We start from the raw sequence: 17,422 nt of genomic DNA, 5'->3' as shown, positions 1-17,422 counted from the left end.
AACATTAGGCAGCAAGTCCTCCCCTCTTGCATGAACCACAAGGGCTGAAATAAGCCCTCCCAACCTGTCTTCCAAATGGTTTTTTTCCACAAGCTTTCCAGCTTGTCCTGTTCCAGTCCCAGTTGCTGCTGCTGACTGTAAAACTGAATTCTCTCTCCATCTCTCTCTGACAGAAAGCTTGTTTTACTCTCTCTGCTTGCAAAACCACATGACCCTCTTAGAACAACAAGTTCCATTCCAGACAGCCTGCTGCTCCAATGAGTTCTTTTGTCTGTTGCCTTTTTGTAAACAACAATACATTACTGAAGTCTCTTGGGCACTCTCCAAAGTTTTTACAAAGGCTCTTGGCACCTGACTGTCTAGAATGAGCAGAGCTCCAGTATTTTAAATAAGATCTGTTTTAAAGTGGTTGTATGTGACCTACACGAACAAACCCTTCCCCAATTTATCTCCCAAAAACATATCAATATACAATACAAACACAACATAATCTGTCACAGTATTTTCTTGTATATGTTAAAATAACATATGAAAAGTACTTCCATTTGTTTTAGGAGTTAATATGGTAATTTATACTGATTCCACTAAGAAATAAACTGAAGTTGCTTAGGAAATGGTGAGGAGTGGCTGGCACTAGATGAGCAATAAGTGTTCCTGTTGTGAATACATTTAACTAAACATACCCAGCACCTTTTATGTCTTTATTGTATCACAAAAAAATTAAATCCCGATTTCTAACTTTATAAACACAAGAGGTAATTTATGCAAAGCAAAATCTTTCCAAACAAATTCATGCATAGCATTTTGTTTTGTTAAGCACCTTCACTCTATCCACCACAATGCTGGGGACCTCCCAGTGGCCGAACATTTTAATTCTATACCCCACTCCTGCACTGAAGAGCCCATCCACGGTCTCAAGCAGGGGCATATCTACGGAAAATAGAGCCTATGGCAAGCACTGAAATTGCGGCCCTGTCCAAACATCCGACACCCATCTTTTAGACAACTTTACCATAATATCAACTCAAAAATACAGTCAAGCTTGTTAATCTTTTAATTAACAAATTATGAAACTACATGAAAATTATAACTGCACTTTCCTTGCTTTCAACTGATGCAAATTGGTCTATGATGTGATCAAAGTCAGTTTTTTCAGTTTCTTCTCTTTCTACATTCAGCAGAGCAAGATCACAGAGTCTGCCTTGACCCATGGAGGCTTGTTGAGGCTGTTCCTGAAGACAACCAGGAGAGACGGGCAGTCTTCAATGTGCATGTCATTGAGAAATCACAGGACGACAAGCTTCTGCAGCCCATCATCGCACTTCAGCAGTTCCTTGGAACACTTGGTCCTGGAACCACATGAGGCAGGGGGTCGTCGATCGACAAGCCCAGACCAGGCCTCACTGCTGGAACTGTTCTCTAACAGCTGAGGCCTGTGCCAGAGTACTGTCTCCATGGCGATTGTGGTGTTTACTCCCATTTCCATGGTAACTGACATGTCACTTCTCCAGAGTTTGAACCATTTAGCAGCAGCAAAATCGATGCATAGGCACAAGTACCCAGAAATTCTGCTCCTCAGAGGATGGCTTGTCCGACTTGAATAGAAACTCCTCAGCGGTGCTCCCCCTTCAAGTGGGGCTTAGGACTCAAGCACTACTGGGCCGGGGCTGCCCACAGGTTGGAGGATCAACACCTCATGTTCCGTCTTAGCATTCTCCAACTAGATGGGATTGACATAGACATCTCTATTTCCATTGGGCCCCTCTCCTGTCTCTCTTTCTCTGTCTCCTGTCCTCCGGCTTCCCAACCCCTCCCCTTATCACTTCACAATTAATTTATTCAGGCATCTGCCTGCTAGACAAAGGACTCAGGCCTGAAATGTTGGTCGCATAGCTACATAACGAGTGCTGCATGAGCTGCTGAGTTTCTCAAGTACTTTTTGTGCATTGAATTTATGTATTACATGATTACACAAAGTGAACATCAAATTGGTTGAACCAATCTGCTGATGATCATCATGGAATTTCCCCCCCCCACAGTGTGTGTGTGTGCGTGTGTGTGCGTGTGTGCATGTGTGTGCGTGTGTGTGTGTGCGTGTGTGTGCATGTGCGTGTGTGTACGTGTGTGTCTGTGCGTGTGTGTGTGCGTCTGAGTGTGTGTGCGCGCGTGTGTGCGTGTGTGTGTCTGTGTGTGTGTGTCTGTGTCCGTGTGTATCTGTGCGTGCGTGTGTGCGTGCATGTGCGTCTGTGTGTGCGTGTGTGCGTGTGTGTGTGTGTGTGTGTGTGTGTGTGTGTGTGTGTGTGTGTGTGTGTGTGTGTGTAAAGGGGGAGTGTGAAAATCCACTTGCAGCAAGACTTTAGACAGGGGATCCCCAATTTGCATAAAGCCAAAAAATGGAATGGCCAGAACAAATGCTTCTAGTGCACCAACTCCATCATTGTACATTGATGACTTCAACTGTAACTACACCACACATATGAAAAAAATGGTGAATACCAAAGAGTGGACATTAGTTGAGGACCTGCACCAAATCTTTAATCCCAAACAGAGAACAATCTTCAAACTTGTCTGCTTAAAATGTTATTACATCATATATCTTAGCAGAATCTCAAGACATTAGTCCATTATATGCATCCCATAGGGGCGGTATGGTTAGCGAAGAGGTAGGTCTAACACTTTTACAGTTCCAGCGATCGGGATCTGGGTTCAAATGCTGTCTGTAAGGAGTTTGTATGTTCTCCCTGTGTCTGTAGGGGTGCATTCAAAACATACCGGGGGGGTTATAGGTTAATTGGGTGTATTTGGGCGGCACGGGCTCATGGGCTGAAATGGCCTGTATGTCTAATTTACTTTCCAATATCCATCATGACTGACCCATGTTAGTATTGACTTCAATCTTTCCTTGGAGTGTGATTACTACAACCAAGGAAAGCTTAATGCCCCCCGACCAGAAAGAGAATGCTCCCAATAGAAACCCAAGCTTTGCACAAGTTGAAATATCTTGTGCAATTCTGGTTGCCCAGCTATAGGAAAGACATCAATAAATTGAAAGGAGGGCAGAGATGATTCACCAGGATGTTACCGGAACATAAGGGATTGTGTTGGAGGGAGATGTTAGTCAGTCTGGGTCTTTATTCCCTACAGCAAAGAAGGTTGAGGGGTGATCTTATAACATCATAAGCGGCATGAATAAAGTAAATGTCTGAACATGTCTGACTCTAGAACCAAAGGGTGTATGTTTAAGGTGAGAGGGGAGGATTTATGAAGGACCTGAGGGGCAAAATTTTCCCTCAGAGGGTGGAATAAGATGCCAGCAGCAATCGTAGAAGTTGGCACAAATGTTCAAAAACTATTTGGACAGATGTATAGATTGGAAAGGATCAGAAGGATATGGATCCAATGCAGACAAATGGGACTGGCCCAGAATGGCATCTTGGCCAGCATGGACCAGTTGGCCAAAGCGCCTGTTCCCATCCTGATAGATTGCTTACATTCCAGCAGATTACCACAAGATTTTGGGTGATAATCCGGATTTCATTCACTCATCCCACTGTCTCTGATATTATTAAAAGTATAAAAATACAGAATATTGATTTGAAAAAGCCCACCCTAACTTGATAGCTCTCCAAACAATAAAAGGATACTCAATTAAAAGCAGCAAACAAGACATCTATCAGATAAATATTTAAATTTTTTTAAATTTGGCAAAATTGTGGTATTAAGAAAGTTAAAAATTGTTTTGAAGCTAGGAAATGTATTACTTTAGTAGAATGAAGGAAAAGTTTAAGATAGTGGAAATACAAAATTTTGTTATTATCAAGTTAAGAGATTTTTTGTGAAATCTTTGGCCAAGATTTAGTATTACAACTGGAGACAGAAGTAGAATTATTATTAAGTATAATAGGGATGTAAAGAAATTTATTTCAGAGATGTATAAATTATTACAAAAGGCGGCTCGAAAAGGAGTTCATAAATCAAGACATAAATGGGAGGTAGATTTAAATGGAGAGAAAATATGAAAAGTACAATAAATGTGAGGTCATCAGTTATATTTAACACCACAAAAGTTACATAATATTAATATTTTTTCTTTTTCTTGAGTACAGTTTGTACCACCGATAAGTAGAAATTCTGCCTCCCCCCACCCCACCCCCAAGAAAATGAATCTCAAGGTTGAAAGTGATGTTATGTCTGTACAATAAACTTGAATTTTGAAGGCTGTTGTCAAAGGTGGCACCCTTCCAGCAACAAACCTTAGAACTTGGACAGCCGAAAGTACAGGAAGAGGTTATGTTTGAAGTTGGCTAATATTCCAGGCAGCTCCAGTACAATGTACAATATAACCCCAGAGCACAACCAATGCATTTCCAGAACATGTCACCCAGAGAGCTGGTGATTCTTTCATTATTCATTCATTCACAGAAATGCAGAGACGATTAGTAATGCCATCTTCAAAAATCTAAAAGAAATGGGGATTATCACTTCCAGATTTTAGACTTTATTATTGGGTGACTAATATGTAATCACTTTTATTGTTAGATTTTGATAAGACAGTGCCCATCTTGGGCAGAAATGGAATTGCATTTTTTTTTAAAAAACATTTATCTTAGCAATCTTAGGTTTCTTTTTTATTTCCCTTTTATAAATTGACATCTAACCCGTTAATGAGACATAGATTAAGAATATGGACCCAATTAAGAAAATGTTTTGGTGTTAATAGTTTTTCTCTGGCAAGTCCTATTGTATGTAAATAATCATTTTTTGAACCGTCAGTAATGTTTGTAGGTTTTAAGGAATGGTTTGGGTTAGGCATTCAAAATTATAAGGATTTATTTTAATTTGAGATAACTTTGCTTCCTTTGAACAATTAACTGTGAAATTTAATATTTCCAACAGACATTTTTTTTAGATATTTACAAATTAGACATTTTGCTCAAACTATGTTTTCTGATTTCCTTGAATTTCAGACACTAATATCCTTGATTTATTTTTTAACTTACTATTTTTTTCAAGGTGGATTAATATCATATATTTACAATGAATTATTGGATTTAAGATCAGCCTCAATGGCTGATTGGGAACAAGATTTGAATATAACCTTTTTAGATGAGGACTGGTCCTCTGCTCTTAGCTTGATTAATGATTCTTCATTTAGCACAAGGCATTTGCCTTTTGCAATTTAATGTGGTACATAAAATACACATGTCTAAACTTAAACTATCTCATTTTTATGCAGATTTTGATCCACTCTCTGTGAAATGCAACATTTTTGAAACTTCACTGATCCACATGTTTTGGGAATGCCCAAATTTAGAGAGGTTTTGGAAAGACATTTTCCAAACTTTATCCATGATTGTTAAAATCAAAATAGAGCCTTGTCCTTTAATTGTTCTGTTTGGTTTTTCACTTGAGCCAAACATAGCTCTATCTGCAACTCAGGAAAATGTTTTAGCTTTTACTACGCTGATGGCCAGATGAGCAATTTTACTGAAATGGAAGGATGGTTCTTCACCTACCCTTGCACAGTGGTTACTTACTTAAGGTTGGAGAAAATTAGAAACAATATTAAAGATAGAAAATTCCAATTTGTAAAGATGTGGATCCCATTTTTGGAATACTAATATGATTGGAAGAATTAAGAACTCTGAAGTCTGAGAGTTCGCTGTTCAATGCCTGGAGGTTGCTATCTGATTCCAAACTTCCTTGATTCATTTTAGTTTTATAGGTTTTCTTTTTCTTTTTTTACTCAAATAATTCAGTAAATGGGTTTAATTATGTACATTCTTCTTTCTTTCTTTGGCTTGGCTTCGCGGACGAAGATTTATGGAGGGGGTAAAAGTCCACGTCAGCTGCAGGCTCGTTTGTGGCTGACAAGTCCGATGCGGGACAGGCAGACACGGTTGCAGCGGCTGCAGGGGAAAATTGGTTGGTTGGGGTTGGGTGTTGGGTTTTTCCTCCTTTGCCTTTTGTCAGTGAGGTGGGCTTAAGAATATGTTAATTGCTCTGTTTTTCATATGAATAGGCAACTGGCTAATGCTGTTATATTATTCATTCTAATTTTCTTTACATGTATATGAGATGACTAGTTATTTATCTCATTGAATTTTGTATGCAAGTTTATATAATAAACTCAAAAAAATTTTTAAAAAGTAAAGCTCAGAGTCAAGTACAGGCAATACAGATGTGGGTGAGATATGTATTTTTCTAGGGACATGACCAAACCAGTCAGGTTTGTAAGGCAATCCCGTAGAAGCCAACAACAATGCAGCACAGACACAGGCTCTTCAGTCCATTTAACCTCTGCCTATTATTCTGTCTAATTTCCTTGACCTGTAACTGGACCATAGCCCACCATACTCCTCCCATCCATCTACTTATTCAATCTTATCTTAAATATCAAAATTTAATATGCATCCATCATTTCTGCTGGCAGCTCATTCCACAGGCTCACCACACCCTGAGTGAAGAGGATCTCACCAAACATTTCACCTTTCACCCTTCCTCTATGTCCTTTAGTTCTTGATTCATCTAACCTCAGTGAAAAAAGCATGCTTGCATTTACCATATCTATTCCCTCATAATTTTGGATATTTCCATCAAATCACCCCTCATTCTCCAATCCTCAGGGAATAAAGTCCGAACCTATTCAAACTCTCCCAGTAGCTCAGCTCTTCAAGTCCCAGCAAAATCCTTGCAATGGCTCTCTGCAGTTTTTTAATATTATTGATATATTCCCTGTAGGTAGGTGACCAAAACTGCATAAAATATTCCACATATGGTCTCAAAATGTAATAAAGAATTTCCACATAACATCCCAACCTCTTTCCCCACTACTTTGATTTAAGAAGGCCAATAGCTCTCTTTACAACACTTTCAAGGAATTATGTATTCCCAATCCCTCGGTTCTGTTTCACTCCGCAGTGCCCTTCATTTGCCTTTGCAAGTCCTACACTGGTTTGACCTCCCACAGTGCAATACTTCATACCTGTCTGCATTATCTGCCATTTTGCAGTCTATTTTTCCACTGCAAGCAGTGAAAGTCTTTCTAGCTGCCCACTGCACTCCCAATCTTAATGTCATCTGAAAACTTGCTTATCCAATTTATCACATTATTGTATCAATCGTTGATATAGATGACCAATAACAATGGACCCAGCAGTGATCCCTGAGACACAGAACAAATCACAGGCTTCCAGTCAAAGGCAATCTTCTACTATCACCTTCTGGCTTCTTCCACAAAGAAAATGTCTAATCTAATTTACTACCTCATCCTGAATACCGAACTGAACATTCTTGACAAACCTCCTATGCGGTACCTTGCCAAAGGCCTTACAAAAGCTCTTGTGGACAAAATCCACTGCCTTTCCATTATCAACTTTCCTGGTAACCTCCTTGAAAAAATCTGTTTAGTTAGACATGGCCTACCATGTACATGGCCGTGTTTATTATCCCTAATCAGTCCTGATCAAGTACTTCTACATTTAGTCTCTTAGAATATCTTCCAGTAATTTACCCACTACGAATGTAAAGTTCATTAATAGTTAAGTTTAAGGATGGCGTAAAATCAAGCCATCCATGTAATCCTGTATGTCTTATAGATGGAGTGCCAGGGGGCCCAGTTTCTGACTTCCTCTGGTAGCTTCTGTATTGATATGGCCGGTCCAGTTGACGGTGTCCCCAACATTGAAATTGGGATACTTGGTGATGGCAATCTCACTAAACACCAAATATAGCTTGTTAGATGCTCTCTTCCTGGAGATAACCACTATTTGGTGCTTTTATGAAGTTTATGCCAGGGGCCACATCAGCCATGCCTGAGCATTATGCAAGGCTTGTAGCATGCAGGCATGGACCGCTTCATTTGTGAAGAAGTTGCAAATAGAACTGAGCATTATGCAATTATCAGTAAAATATCCTAATTTATGCCATGATGCTGGAAGGAAGGACATTGATAACACAGTCCTGAGAAATTCCTGCTCCAATGTTCTCATGTTAGGATGATACATCTCCAGCAACCACACTATGTGCAAGGCAAAACTCCAAACATTGCAGCATTTTTCTCGATGCCCACTATCTAGTGTAGCTAGATTAGATTTGTCTTGCTATTTGTGAACAGGATGATGCTCACAAATAGCACGAGGAGAATATACAAACTTCTTACACACAGCATAGGATTAGAACCCAGGTCCTGATTGCTGGCGCTGTGATAGCGATGCGCTAACCTCTACACTAACCGTACTGTCCCTATGGGATGCCATGTCTCTGTTACAGCCACAACATCAAGTAATAATACATTAAAAATGTAAAATGCATTATGTACTTCTATGTTTTTCAGCCATAAGGTAAGCAAAGAGCATTGGCAGCACCTCTAACAACTGGAGAGAGAAAAGAAAAAGAGTCCTTTCAGAGTCACTGAGTGTCCATGGATTTGCTTCCAGCACTCCCACATCCTCTGCAGCTACACTTACTTCTCTTTGATTGTTGGCAACCCGAGCTCCAGATCCAAACCACTGATAAAGCGTTTAGCGCCTGAGGACCTTCGGGAACCCTTCTTGCCCTCAGCACCCTCTTGAATCCTGGCTTCAATACCTGGTTACATCAGCCTACAGCCCTTGTGAGTCTCCTGACCATGAGTTACCTGTATTCTGCGTGGGTCCCTGGCCACTGAGGATCTAATTGGTCCACTACCGTGGACACAGTGCTGTAGGATCATCTCCCGCACTTCTCCTTCTCAACGGGGGGTGTTACTCACATTTCTGGTGCCCTGTGCCGGTCTGCTAATCTCCACAACTGCTTGAGGCTGTTGATGAATACAGGCGCCACCATCTTCAGCACAGACCTGTGAGGCTGCAAGATTTTATTTACAACTACTGATGGTTCTTTTAACAAGTTGTTTAATGCCTGTACAGGGCCGTAAGCATTAGGGCCAGGCAGTTAACCTTCGGAGCAGCAGCGTCTCTCCGCTCTCCCAGATCCACACCAGCAGCGCCAATATGATTGGAAATTGACACATCTGCTAAGATTCATATTTAAAGTAAAGAAGCAATGAGAGAAATTTAACTAACAGACTCACATCACTGTGAAGCTAAACAGAACGCCAACAGATGTTGGGGTCGTGAGTAAAACACAAGTGTACTGGAGAAACTCAGCAGGGCATGCAGCAAAGGGCCTAGGCCCGAAATATTGGTTATGCTTTACTTCCAATGAATTTTGCGTGATCTGTTGAGTTTATCCAGTATGCTTAGGCACGACACTGTTAAGCCAAGCCAAGCGCTGGTTATATTTGAAGCAAGATTTCTGGCAGATCAATTTCTCTAAATTATTCTCCATGCAAATTCTTTTGAATTGATTGTGAAAAAAACAAGTGTTTACTGATGTGATGCAAAAATCCCATTGCTCATAGTCAGTCTCGTGTTTAAGCATACTGCAAGAGTCATGGCATTCTTCCAAACACAATTTGTTATCTTTTAGAAAAGAATGGGGATATGGCCTACTCCAACCCCAGCCACATGCCAATGTCATATTAAGGGCAGCCACACACCAATATTAAAAAGTCGACCTGTTATTTCCTCCGAAGCTACAAATGAAGATCAGTTTGACAATGTGAAATTATGGGTTTGGATCATTGTGGAGGGGACTATAAAATTCACAAATGACACAAATACTGAAGATAAGGACATAGTAAAATAATTAACATCAGGAACATTTGATTGACACTGAGACAAAATAGAGTTCTGAAACCTACCGTTAGGAAAAAAAAAATTAGGTTTCAGAATTTGACTGCTCAGTATTACAATGAGTTGTAGAAAGCATTCAATCTTAGACAGCTTAATAAGTATTTTCTATGATATGTTTATACTTCAACAGTAATATATCCTTTTTTATTCTTTTCATCAAGCACAGAATCCTATTAAAACTTGGCATATTTATTATGCAACTATGTCAGAGCCGTCTAATACATTTTCCCCATTTAATCTTCAATGAAATCAAGAACATGCAGATTTGGAATTGTTTAGAGAGCAGAGTAACATAGCTGATATAACAATTCTACTCATTAATTTCTGACTGAATGTTGAATTAACCATCAGGTACACTGAAGCTCCAGATAATTAGATGGTTACATTATTGGGATAGAAGTTAATGTAGGAAAGTGGTACTGAGGTAAAAGGTGAATAGTGTGTTACGAGCCCATAGGACTTCAAAACCCAGCAGCAATAGAAATTCACCAAGACAATGGTTACTTTAACAAAAGTTGCTTTTAATTTTCTTTAAACATGATGACATGATCAAACTTTAACAACCTAACCTAATCCCTTACTAATTCTAAGCGCAAATGTATGTAATGGGTATATGTTCAGGAAAGTTCTTTTGTTTCACAGTCCAATCATTCACTTCTCACTTCTCCAAGTTCACTGGTATCAGACAATTCTTTACCGTGCACATTTATGAATCTTCACCAGGCTCTGGTGCTTAAAGTTAAATGGTTACTGCTTGGGAAGGTTCTTGTTGGTTTCAGAGAGATATTTGTGGCTCGTTGGACACACACAGTCTGATTTCCTCCAATCAGTCACTTCAATGTCTTGCCAAAGAAATTTGCCCCATCATGGGTTTTCCAAATGATAACCTCTTCTTCCAGGTCACCACAGAGTTCCTCTTGTTTTCCTTATTTCAGGAGAAACACTCCAGCCAGCCATTTCCTCTTATAAGGGCGACAAGGGTTTTGATCAGGCTGAACTCAGAACCCACAACCCATATTCAAAATGGGTTTTTTTAATAAAGCCTGCCAGTTTGCCATTTTGTAGCCCCAACTGCTACTGTAGAACTGACTTCTCTCTCTCTCTCTCTCTCTCTCTCTCTCTCTCTGAGAAGAATCTGGTTTGTTTTTCCTCTCTCTGCTTGTAAAAATCAGAAACTTCTCTCAAGGTCCCAAACCCAATCTTTGAAAGATCTTATAAGTACTTCTGAGCCTGGACTTTATTGCCCATACACAATAGATCAGTATTGTTCATTGTTTCTGCAAAATCATCTGGAGCCTCAACATCTAGCTTCAGCTTCCTTGCATTTTAAATGAAATGTCTTTTGTGATGTTTTGCTCTGTGCAGTGACCTACACTAAACTCCCACAATCAATCTCTTTTAAAGACATATTTATTCATAACCATTCTAATAACCCTTTAACAAGTGGAGCAGCGATGAGGGGCTGAATCAACTCATCCTGTTTTTATCCTTGCATAGAAGTAACACAATGAGATCATATGTAGAGTTACATGGCACAGAAACAGGCCTGTGGCTCAACTTATCTATGCCAACTGAGTTACCATACTTGAGCTAGTCCCATTTGCTTGCATTTGGCCCACATCTCTCTAAACCTTTAACCATGTACCTGTCAAAATGTCTTCTAACCATAGTAATTTTACCTGCCTCTACCACTTGCTCTGGCAGCTTGTTTCATATACCCAACTTCCCCCATCCTCCCAAACCGGGTGAAAAGGTTGTCCCTCAAATCTCTTCATTCCCACCTTAAACTATGCACTCTAGTTTTAACTTCCCTATCTGGGAATGAAGACTGACAATTCACCTTATCTAAGCCCCTCATGTCTTATAAAGCTCTGTCGGATTCCCCCTTCACCTCCAATGCTCCAAGGAGAAAAGTCCCAACATATCCAGTCTCTCTTTAAAATTCAAGCTCACCAGTCCTGGTTACATACTTGTGAATATTCTCTGCATCCTTTCCAGCTTTATATCTTTACTATATCCAAGTGACCAGAACTGCACACGATACATGGTGCAGTATCATCAACATCTTATACAGTTGCAAAATGACATCCTTGCTCCTATGCACAGGCCCTGGATGAAGAAGGCAAGAGTGCCAAATATCTTATTCATCACCCTGTTTACCTGTGTCACCACTGCCGTGAAATGATGTACCCTTGATTACCACAGTTCCACAGCTCTCTCCAGGGCAGGTGCTAATCCTACCCTGGTTTAACATACTAAAGTGCAACACCTTGCACTTGTCTGAGTTAAACTTTGGGTATCAACATATAAGACTGTAAACATTCAGCAGGACAGATAGCATCTGTGAAAGGGAATTAGAACTAACCTTTCCAGTCGACAATCTTTCATTGGAAGTAGCTGATTCTGTTTCCCTTTGCACAGATGGTATCAAATATTTGAGTAATCACAACTTTATCTGCTTCATTTCAGATTTCTAGCATCTGCATTTTTGTTTCCTTCTTGACATCAAGAGAATGAGTGGAAAAATGGTTGCCAAGTGACTATCAACATAACATTGCCTATCTTGTAATATCAAAATATTGTAGCATGTACACTACTGTGAAGTGTGGAAAGAATGACACACATCAAAGAAGTTGAAGAGTGATTTATTGCACTGGCAGCTCAGCTTTTATTCTCTCTCCGCTGCTGACGACAGGAGTGACATCACAGCAGTGCTGGCCTTGGATTGGTCAGCATTCCTGCCGTTGCTCATTGTTTTCCCGCCATGCAGGTTGTCACCTGGGACAAAGGTCGTTGGACCCTCCCGGGGTGTGCGAGGTCGCCACGTTCATGACCATCTATGTTCCGGTTAGCAGGCCGCTACAACACCAATAAAATTAGAATGTGGATTTACAAATCAATTCATGGCTCATGTGTACGGATCTATTAAAGAGCAATAGTTATAAAGAAATTATTAGGCTTTATGACCAGAGGCAAGACCATAACAGGGATATTTCAAAGTATAGTTGGAATTCTGAGATGTAATCTAAGAACAGATATATTGGCCCAGCAAGAAATGTACAGCACAGAGTGAAAAATTAATCTATCAGCATCTTACATGAGTTCCAGAAATTGAATGATGAGAATAAATAACAGAAATGAGGCATAAATTATGAGGAACATAACAATTAATTGTTTCAAAGCTTTTAAGATTTTGAAGGGAATTGTAAAATAGATTGAAATAAAATTCACTCAGTGTATAGGCCAATCTCAAAATTATATTTAGACAATTCAGGAAGAAAAGTTCATCAACATACAACGTGTGATAGAGCTATGGAACATACTCTCACAATAAAATGGTTTATTTAATCATTTCAAATCTGTGATCAAAAGGTTTTTACTAGCCAACAGGGTTGAGAGACTTTGAAATGAATCAAATGGTAGATGGTTGCAACAATCTGAAACAGGTCCTGGTCCAAAAGAAGTGTTATCTCATGTAGTTAACTATAATTGTGAGAAGTTTTAGATAATGTTTAGAGGTAGCTGGTTAAGGCAGCAATAGAATTACACTGAACTGCTAAATTTATACATTTAAAATTGTTAGCTATACAGCATGGCAACAAGCCCTTTCTGCCCACGACCCTGTACTACTGAATTATACCCAATTAAACTACAACCTCCGGTACAGTTTGAATGGTGGGAGGAAACTAGAGCCCCTAGTGAAAACACATGAAGACACAGGGAGAACATACAAACTCCCAAAAGAAAGTGTGGAATTCGTGCCCCGGTCCTAATCACTGGTGCTGTAACAGCACTGTGCTAACCGCTATGCTAAAATTTGAACATTTTAAATAAAAAGTTCTCTATTCAGGGGGTGCTTAATATTGTTTTATGTGCTAAATACAACAAGACACTGGTTGACCGTTTTGAGTTTTGTGTGCCCGATGGAGATGTGGGGGGGCTGGTAGTCATGGTGGGGAGCTGGCTGATGGAGGATCTCAGTTTTCTTCAGGCTGACTTCCAGGCCAAACATTTTGGCAGTTTCCGCAAAACAGGACGTCAAGCGCTAAAGAACTGTCTCTGAATGGGCAACTAAAGCGGCATCGTCTGCAAGGAGTAGTTCACGGACAAGTTGCTCTTGTGTCTTGGTGTGAGCTTGCAGGCGCCTCAGATTGAAGAGACTGCCATCCATGTGGTACCGGATGTAAACAGCGTCTTCATTGTTGAGGTCTTTCATGGCTTGTTTCAGCATCATGCTAAAGAGGGTTGGTGCAAGAACGCAGACTTGCTTCACGCCATTGTTAATGGAGAAGTGTTCAGAGAGCTCATTGCTGTATCTGACCCAACCTTGTTGGTTTTCGTGCAGTTGGATAACCATGTTGAGGAACTTTGGGGGGCATCCGAGGCGCTCTAGTATTTGCCAAAGCCCTTTCCTATTCTTGGTGTCGAAGGCTTTGGTGAGGTCAACAAAGGTGATGTAGTGTCCTTTGTTTCATCGGATGCAAGGATCGACAACGAGATAGACAACAGACTCGTCAAGGCAAATAGCGCCTTTGGAAGACTACACAAAAGAGTCTGGAAAAACAACCAACTGAAAAACCTCACAAAGATTAGCATAGACAGAGCCGTTGTCATACCCACACTCCTGTCCGGCTCCGAATCATGGGTCCTCTACCGGCATCACCTACGGCTCCTAGAACGCTTCCACCAGCGTTGTCTCCGCTCCATCCTCAACATTCATTGGAGCGACTTCATCTCCAACATCGAAGTACTCGAGATGGCAGAGGCCGACAGCATCAAATCCACGCTGCTGAAGATCCAGCTGCGCTGGGTAGGTCACGTTTCCAGAATGGAGGACCATCGCCTTCCCAAGATCGTGTTATATGGCGAGCCCTCCACTGGCCACCGAGACAAAGGTGCACCAAAGAAGAGGTACAAGGACTGCCTAAAGAAATCTCTTGGTGCCTGCCACATTGACCACTGCCAGTGGGCCGATATCGCCTCAAACCGTGCATCTTGGCGCCTCACAGTTCGGCGGGCAGCAACCTCCTTTGAAGAAGACCGCAGAGCCCACCTCACTGACAAAAGACAAAGGAGGAAAAACCCAACACCCAACCCCAACCAACCAATTTTCCCTTGCAACCGTGTCTGCCTGTCCCGCTTCAGACTTGTCAGCCACAAACGAGCCTGCAGCTGACGTGGACGTTACCCCTCCATAAATTTTCGTCCGTGAAGCCAAGCCAAAGAAAGAACAACAAGACAGAACAACATATTTCCTTAAAGGTTCATGACATTTGTAATAAGGTCTACCTTTTTTTTATAAGTAACAATGCCACATGTCATTAATAAAGGCATGTCAAAACAAGAAATGTCATATTATGGCTAACATACTCTCTCATCAAATTTTGGTAACGATTTCAGCCTAGCTTAACAGCAGCAGCGTATATTTTTTAAAAAATGTTTTCCTCCAGGGCTGGTGCAACTTTACTGCTTGGCTGCAGGATGAGTCAATTCCTTTGAGGACATAACTAAGTGCTTCAGGCTTTAGGTCCCCGGAGATGAGTATTGGGTCAATCTGATCAAAGTGATCCCTTGTAGCCCACTGGCTTGCAATCTCTAGGTTCTCACATTACAGAGTCTCCCATTTACCATCCTCTGTAAATATGATGAACCACAACTCAGCTGCAGAATCAGAGTAAATCTCTGTCACACCTCAACCTTATACTCAAAAACCTTTAGGAAAGGACATCTGTCATCTTTATCCAAAGGGATAGGGATGACTCCAAAACCACAATCATCTGAGTTGATTACTAATTCATAAATTGACAAATGTCATACCCACAATACCACCAATTTCATTTTCATTTAAAAAAAATTCTATGTTCAAATTTATCCAAGGCCTCTCTTTCAGCAACTTCCAACAACCTAACAATCCTGCAAGGTGTCTCAGCTTCTCAGATTGATATCCTCAAAGCTCCGATATATGACCACTGACATGCTTGCCTTCAACTGGTTCAATTCTAGGATCCATCTCATTGGTTTCTTATTTTTTAAGTTAAAGCTTTGCTCTGTGACAAATACTTAAGTTACCTGCATTACAGCAATCTATATCCCTGAAAACAAAAGTTTTCTTATAAAATTCAGTATATAGACATTCAATGTGCATTACATTCATTACAGACAGAAATCAATTTATCATCTCATCTGCAAGATGATACTTTCCAACAATGCAACACGTTGCAAGTATTATCAGTGCCATGATTCTGTGAAGACAAGCTGATATTAGATAAATTTCTAATTGCTTTTTTTTAATTTTAAATGAGAATCTTAGCAGATATGTCAAGTCATAGCTGATGAGATTTGGAAACTCTGCTTGTACAGTTAAGTACTGAGCTACTGTAGATGGCAGTGCACACGATGTCGAGTTGCTGTATATGCGGTGAAGTCAATGTTCAAGGGGTGGACTATGCAAGACACCTCTAGGAGTGCATGCTAGACTTGTATGCATCACTGTTTCTGTCACATGGACAGGAGGTGACATCATAAGTGATATCACCAGCTCAGATAAAAACCTGTGTTGGATGCAGGTCAATTTCCCGCATTTTCCACAGCACATCCACCATTTCGGGAGCCAGTTTGCTTGCTAGTAAGTGAGTCGTCACACTTGCATATTTTTCCTTTTACTCTTGTTTTCACCTGCCCTCTCTGAGCTCATCTTGCATGCAAGAATGTAGCGAAAGTAGGGACTCTTGAACCCATTTTAAGCAAACAGCTGAACACCCAACTTCCTTGCCAAATTACAGCGTTAACAGAAAACACCTCACAAATAAAATGGCAGTGCTGCCAGAGCTGCTGTGGACCTGGGAGAGCAGGAAGTGGCGACAAAGTGCTGCTCCGCAGTCCTCATTCTGACTGCTCCCTACAGACTTTATACGACCTGTCAAAGAAGCAGATGGTGGCTTTTTTTAAAATCTTACTTCCAGAGGTCTGTGCCCAAGATGGCAGTACCTATGCTGGGCAGCATACCATGAGGGCTGCAGACTTGGGGGTTGGGGGGGGGGGGGAGAGGGAGAGTGGATAGAAACGAGAACACACCCTCCTCCCCCTGTTGAGAAGGACCATGAGAGATGATCTTACAGGGAAGATGACCAGACACCAACAAGTGGCTCAGTGACTGAAGGACCCACACACGCTGCGGGCGGCTGTTGATTTGCAGTTGAAGAATCCTCACAGGCTGCTGGAGACTGGCTCATGGGAAACAGAATTTGAGAGGGTGCTGAGAGCAAGAAAAGGCCCCGAAGGTCCTCAGGCACTGAAAGCTTACTGATCATATTGGAGGTTTCGACCTGGAACTCGGGCTGCCAATAGTTTGAACTGCAGAGGCTGTGGGATCACTGGAGGCACTCAGTAACTCTGAAGCAACTCTCTTTTGCTTCTCCTTTTCTTATTGCTAGAGGCACTGGGCAATGTCCATAGCAATTCTTTGCATTATGGCAGACACTACTACATTTTTATGAATGATTATGCAACAACAAAAATTGGAACCTTAATCCTTACTTTCCTCAAACATATGATTGTTGTATGAATTTTAATCTAACCTGCATCCATTTCCTTTCCAATGTCCTTGATAGTTTTGTTGCCTCCAATCACCTTTCACACAGCTTCATGTTTGACAGTACTGCATTGCACTGCCAGGCAATATTTTG

The 17,422-nt window shown here is 40.9% G+C and overlaps 1 protein-coding gene and 1 long non-coding RNA gene across 6 annotated transcripts in view; one reads left to right on the top strand and one right to left on the bottom strand.

Moving 5' to 3' along the window:
- Positions 1-17,422, bottom strand: part of rngtt (RNA guanylyltransferase and 5'-phosphatase) — a 429,772-nt gene that overhangs the window by 40,350 nt on the left and 372,000 nt on the right. Inside the window, exon 14 of one of the 5 annotated variants that reach the window (XM_069887351.1) lies at positions 12,463-12,596. The exons of the other annotated variants lie outside the window; for them this stretch is intronic. Within the exon in view, the coding sequence (XP_069743452.1) occupies positions 12,575-12,596 (22 nt within the window). The 3' untranslated portion in view covers positions 12,463-12,574. Of the gene's footprint in view, positions 1-12,462; positions 12,597-17,422 lie in introns of those variants that run through there. 5 annotated transcript variants of the gene reach the window in all.
- LOC138737003 (uncharacterized) lies at positions 1,526-12,599 on the top strand. Its single transcript, XR_011340708.1, has 3 exons — positions 1,526-1,677; positions 8,336-8,614; positions 12,207-12,599. It is a non-coding gene; the product is annotated as an uncharacterized lncRNA (long non-coding RNA).

The sequence above is a fragment of the Narcine bancroftii genome, chromosome 6, assembly GCF_036971445.1.
Source record: "Narcine bancroftii isolate sNarBan1 chromosome 6, sNarBan1.hap1, whole genome shotgun sequence".
Lineage (NCBI taxonomy): Eukaryota > Metazoa > Chordata > Chondrichthyes > Torpediniformes > Narcinidae > Narcine > Narcine bancroftii.
The sequence above is the reverse complement of the archived record's forward strand: the minus strand, read 5'-3'. Positions and strand labels throughout refer to the sequence as shown.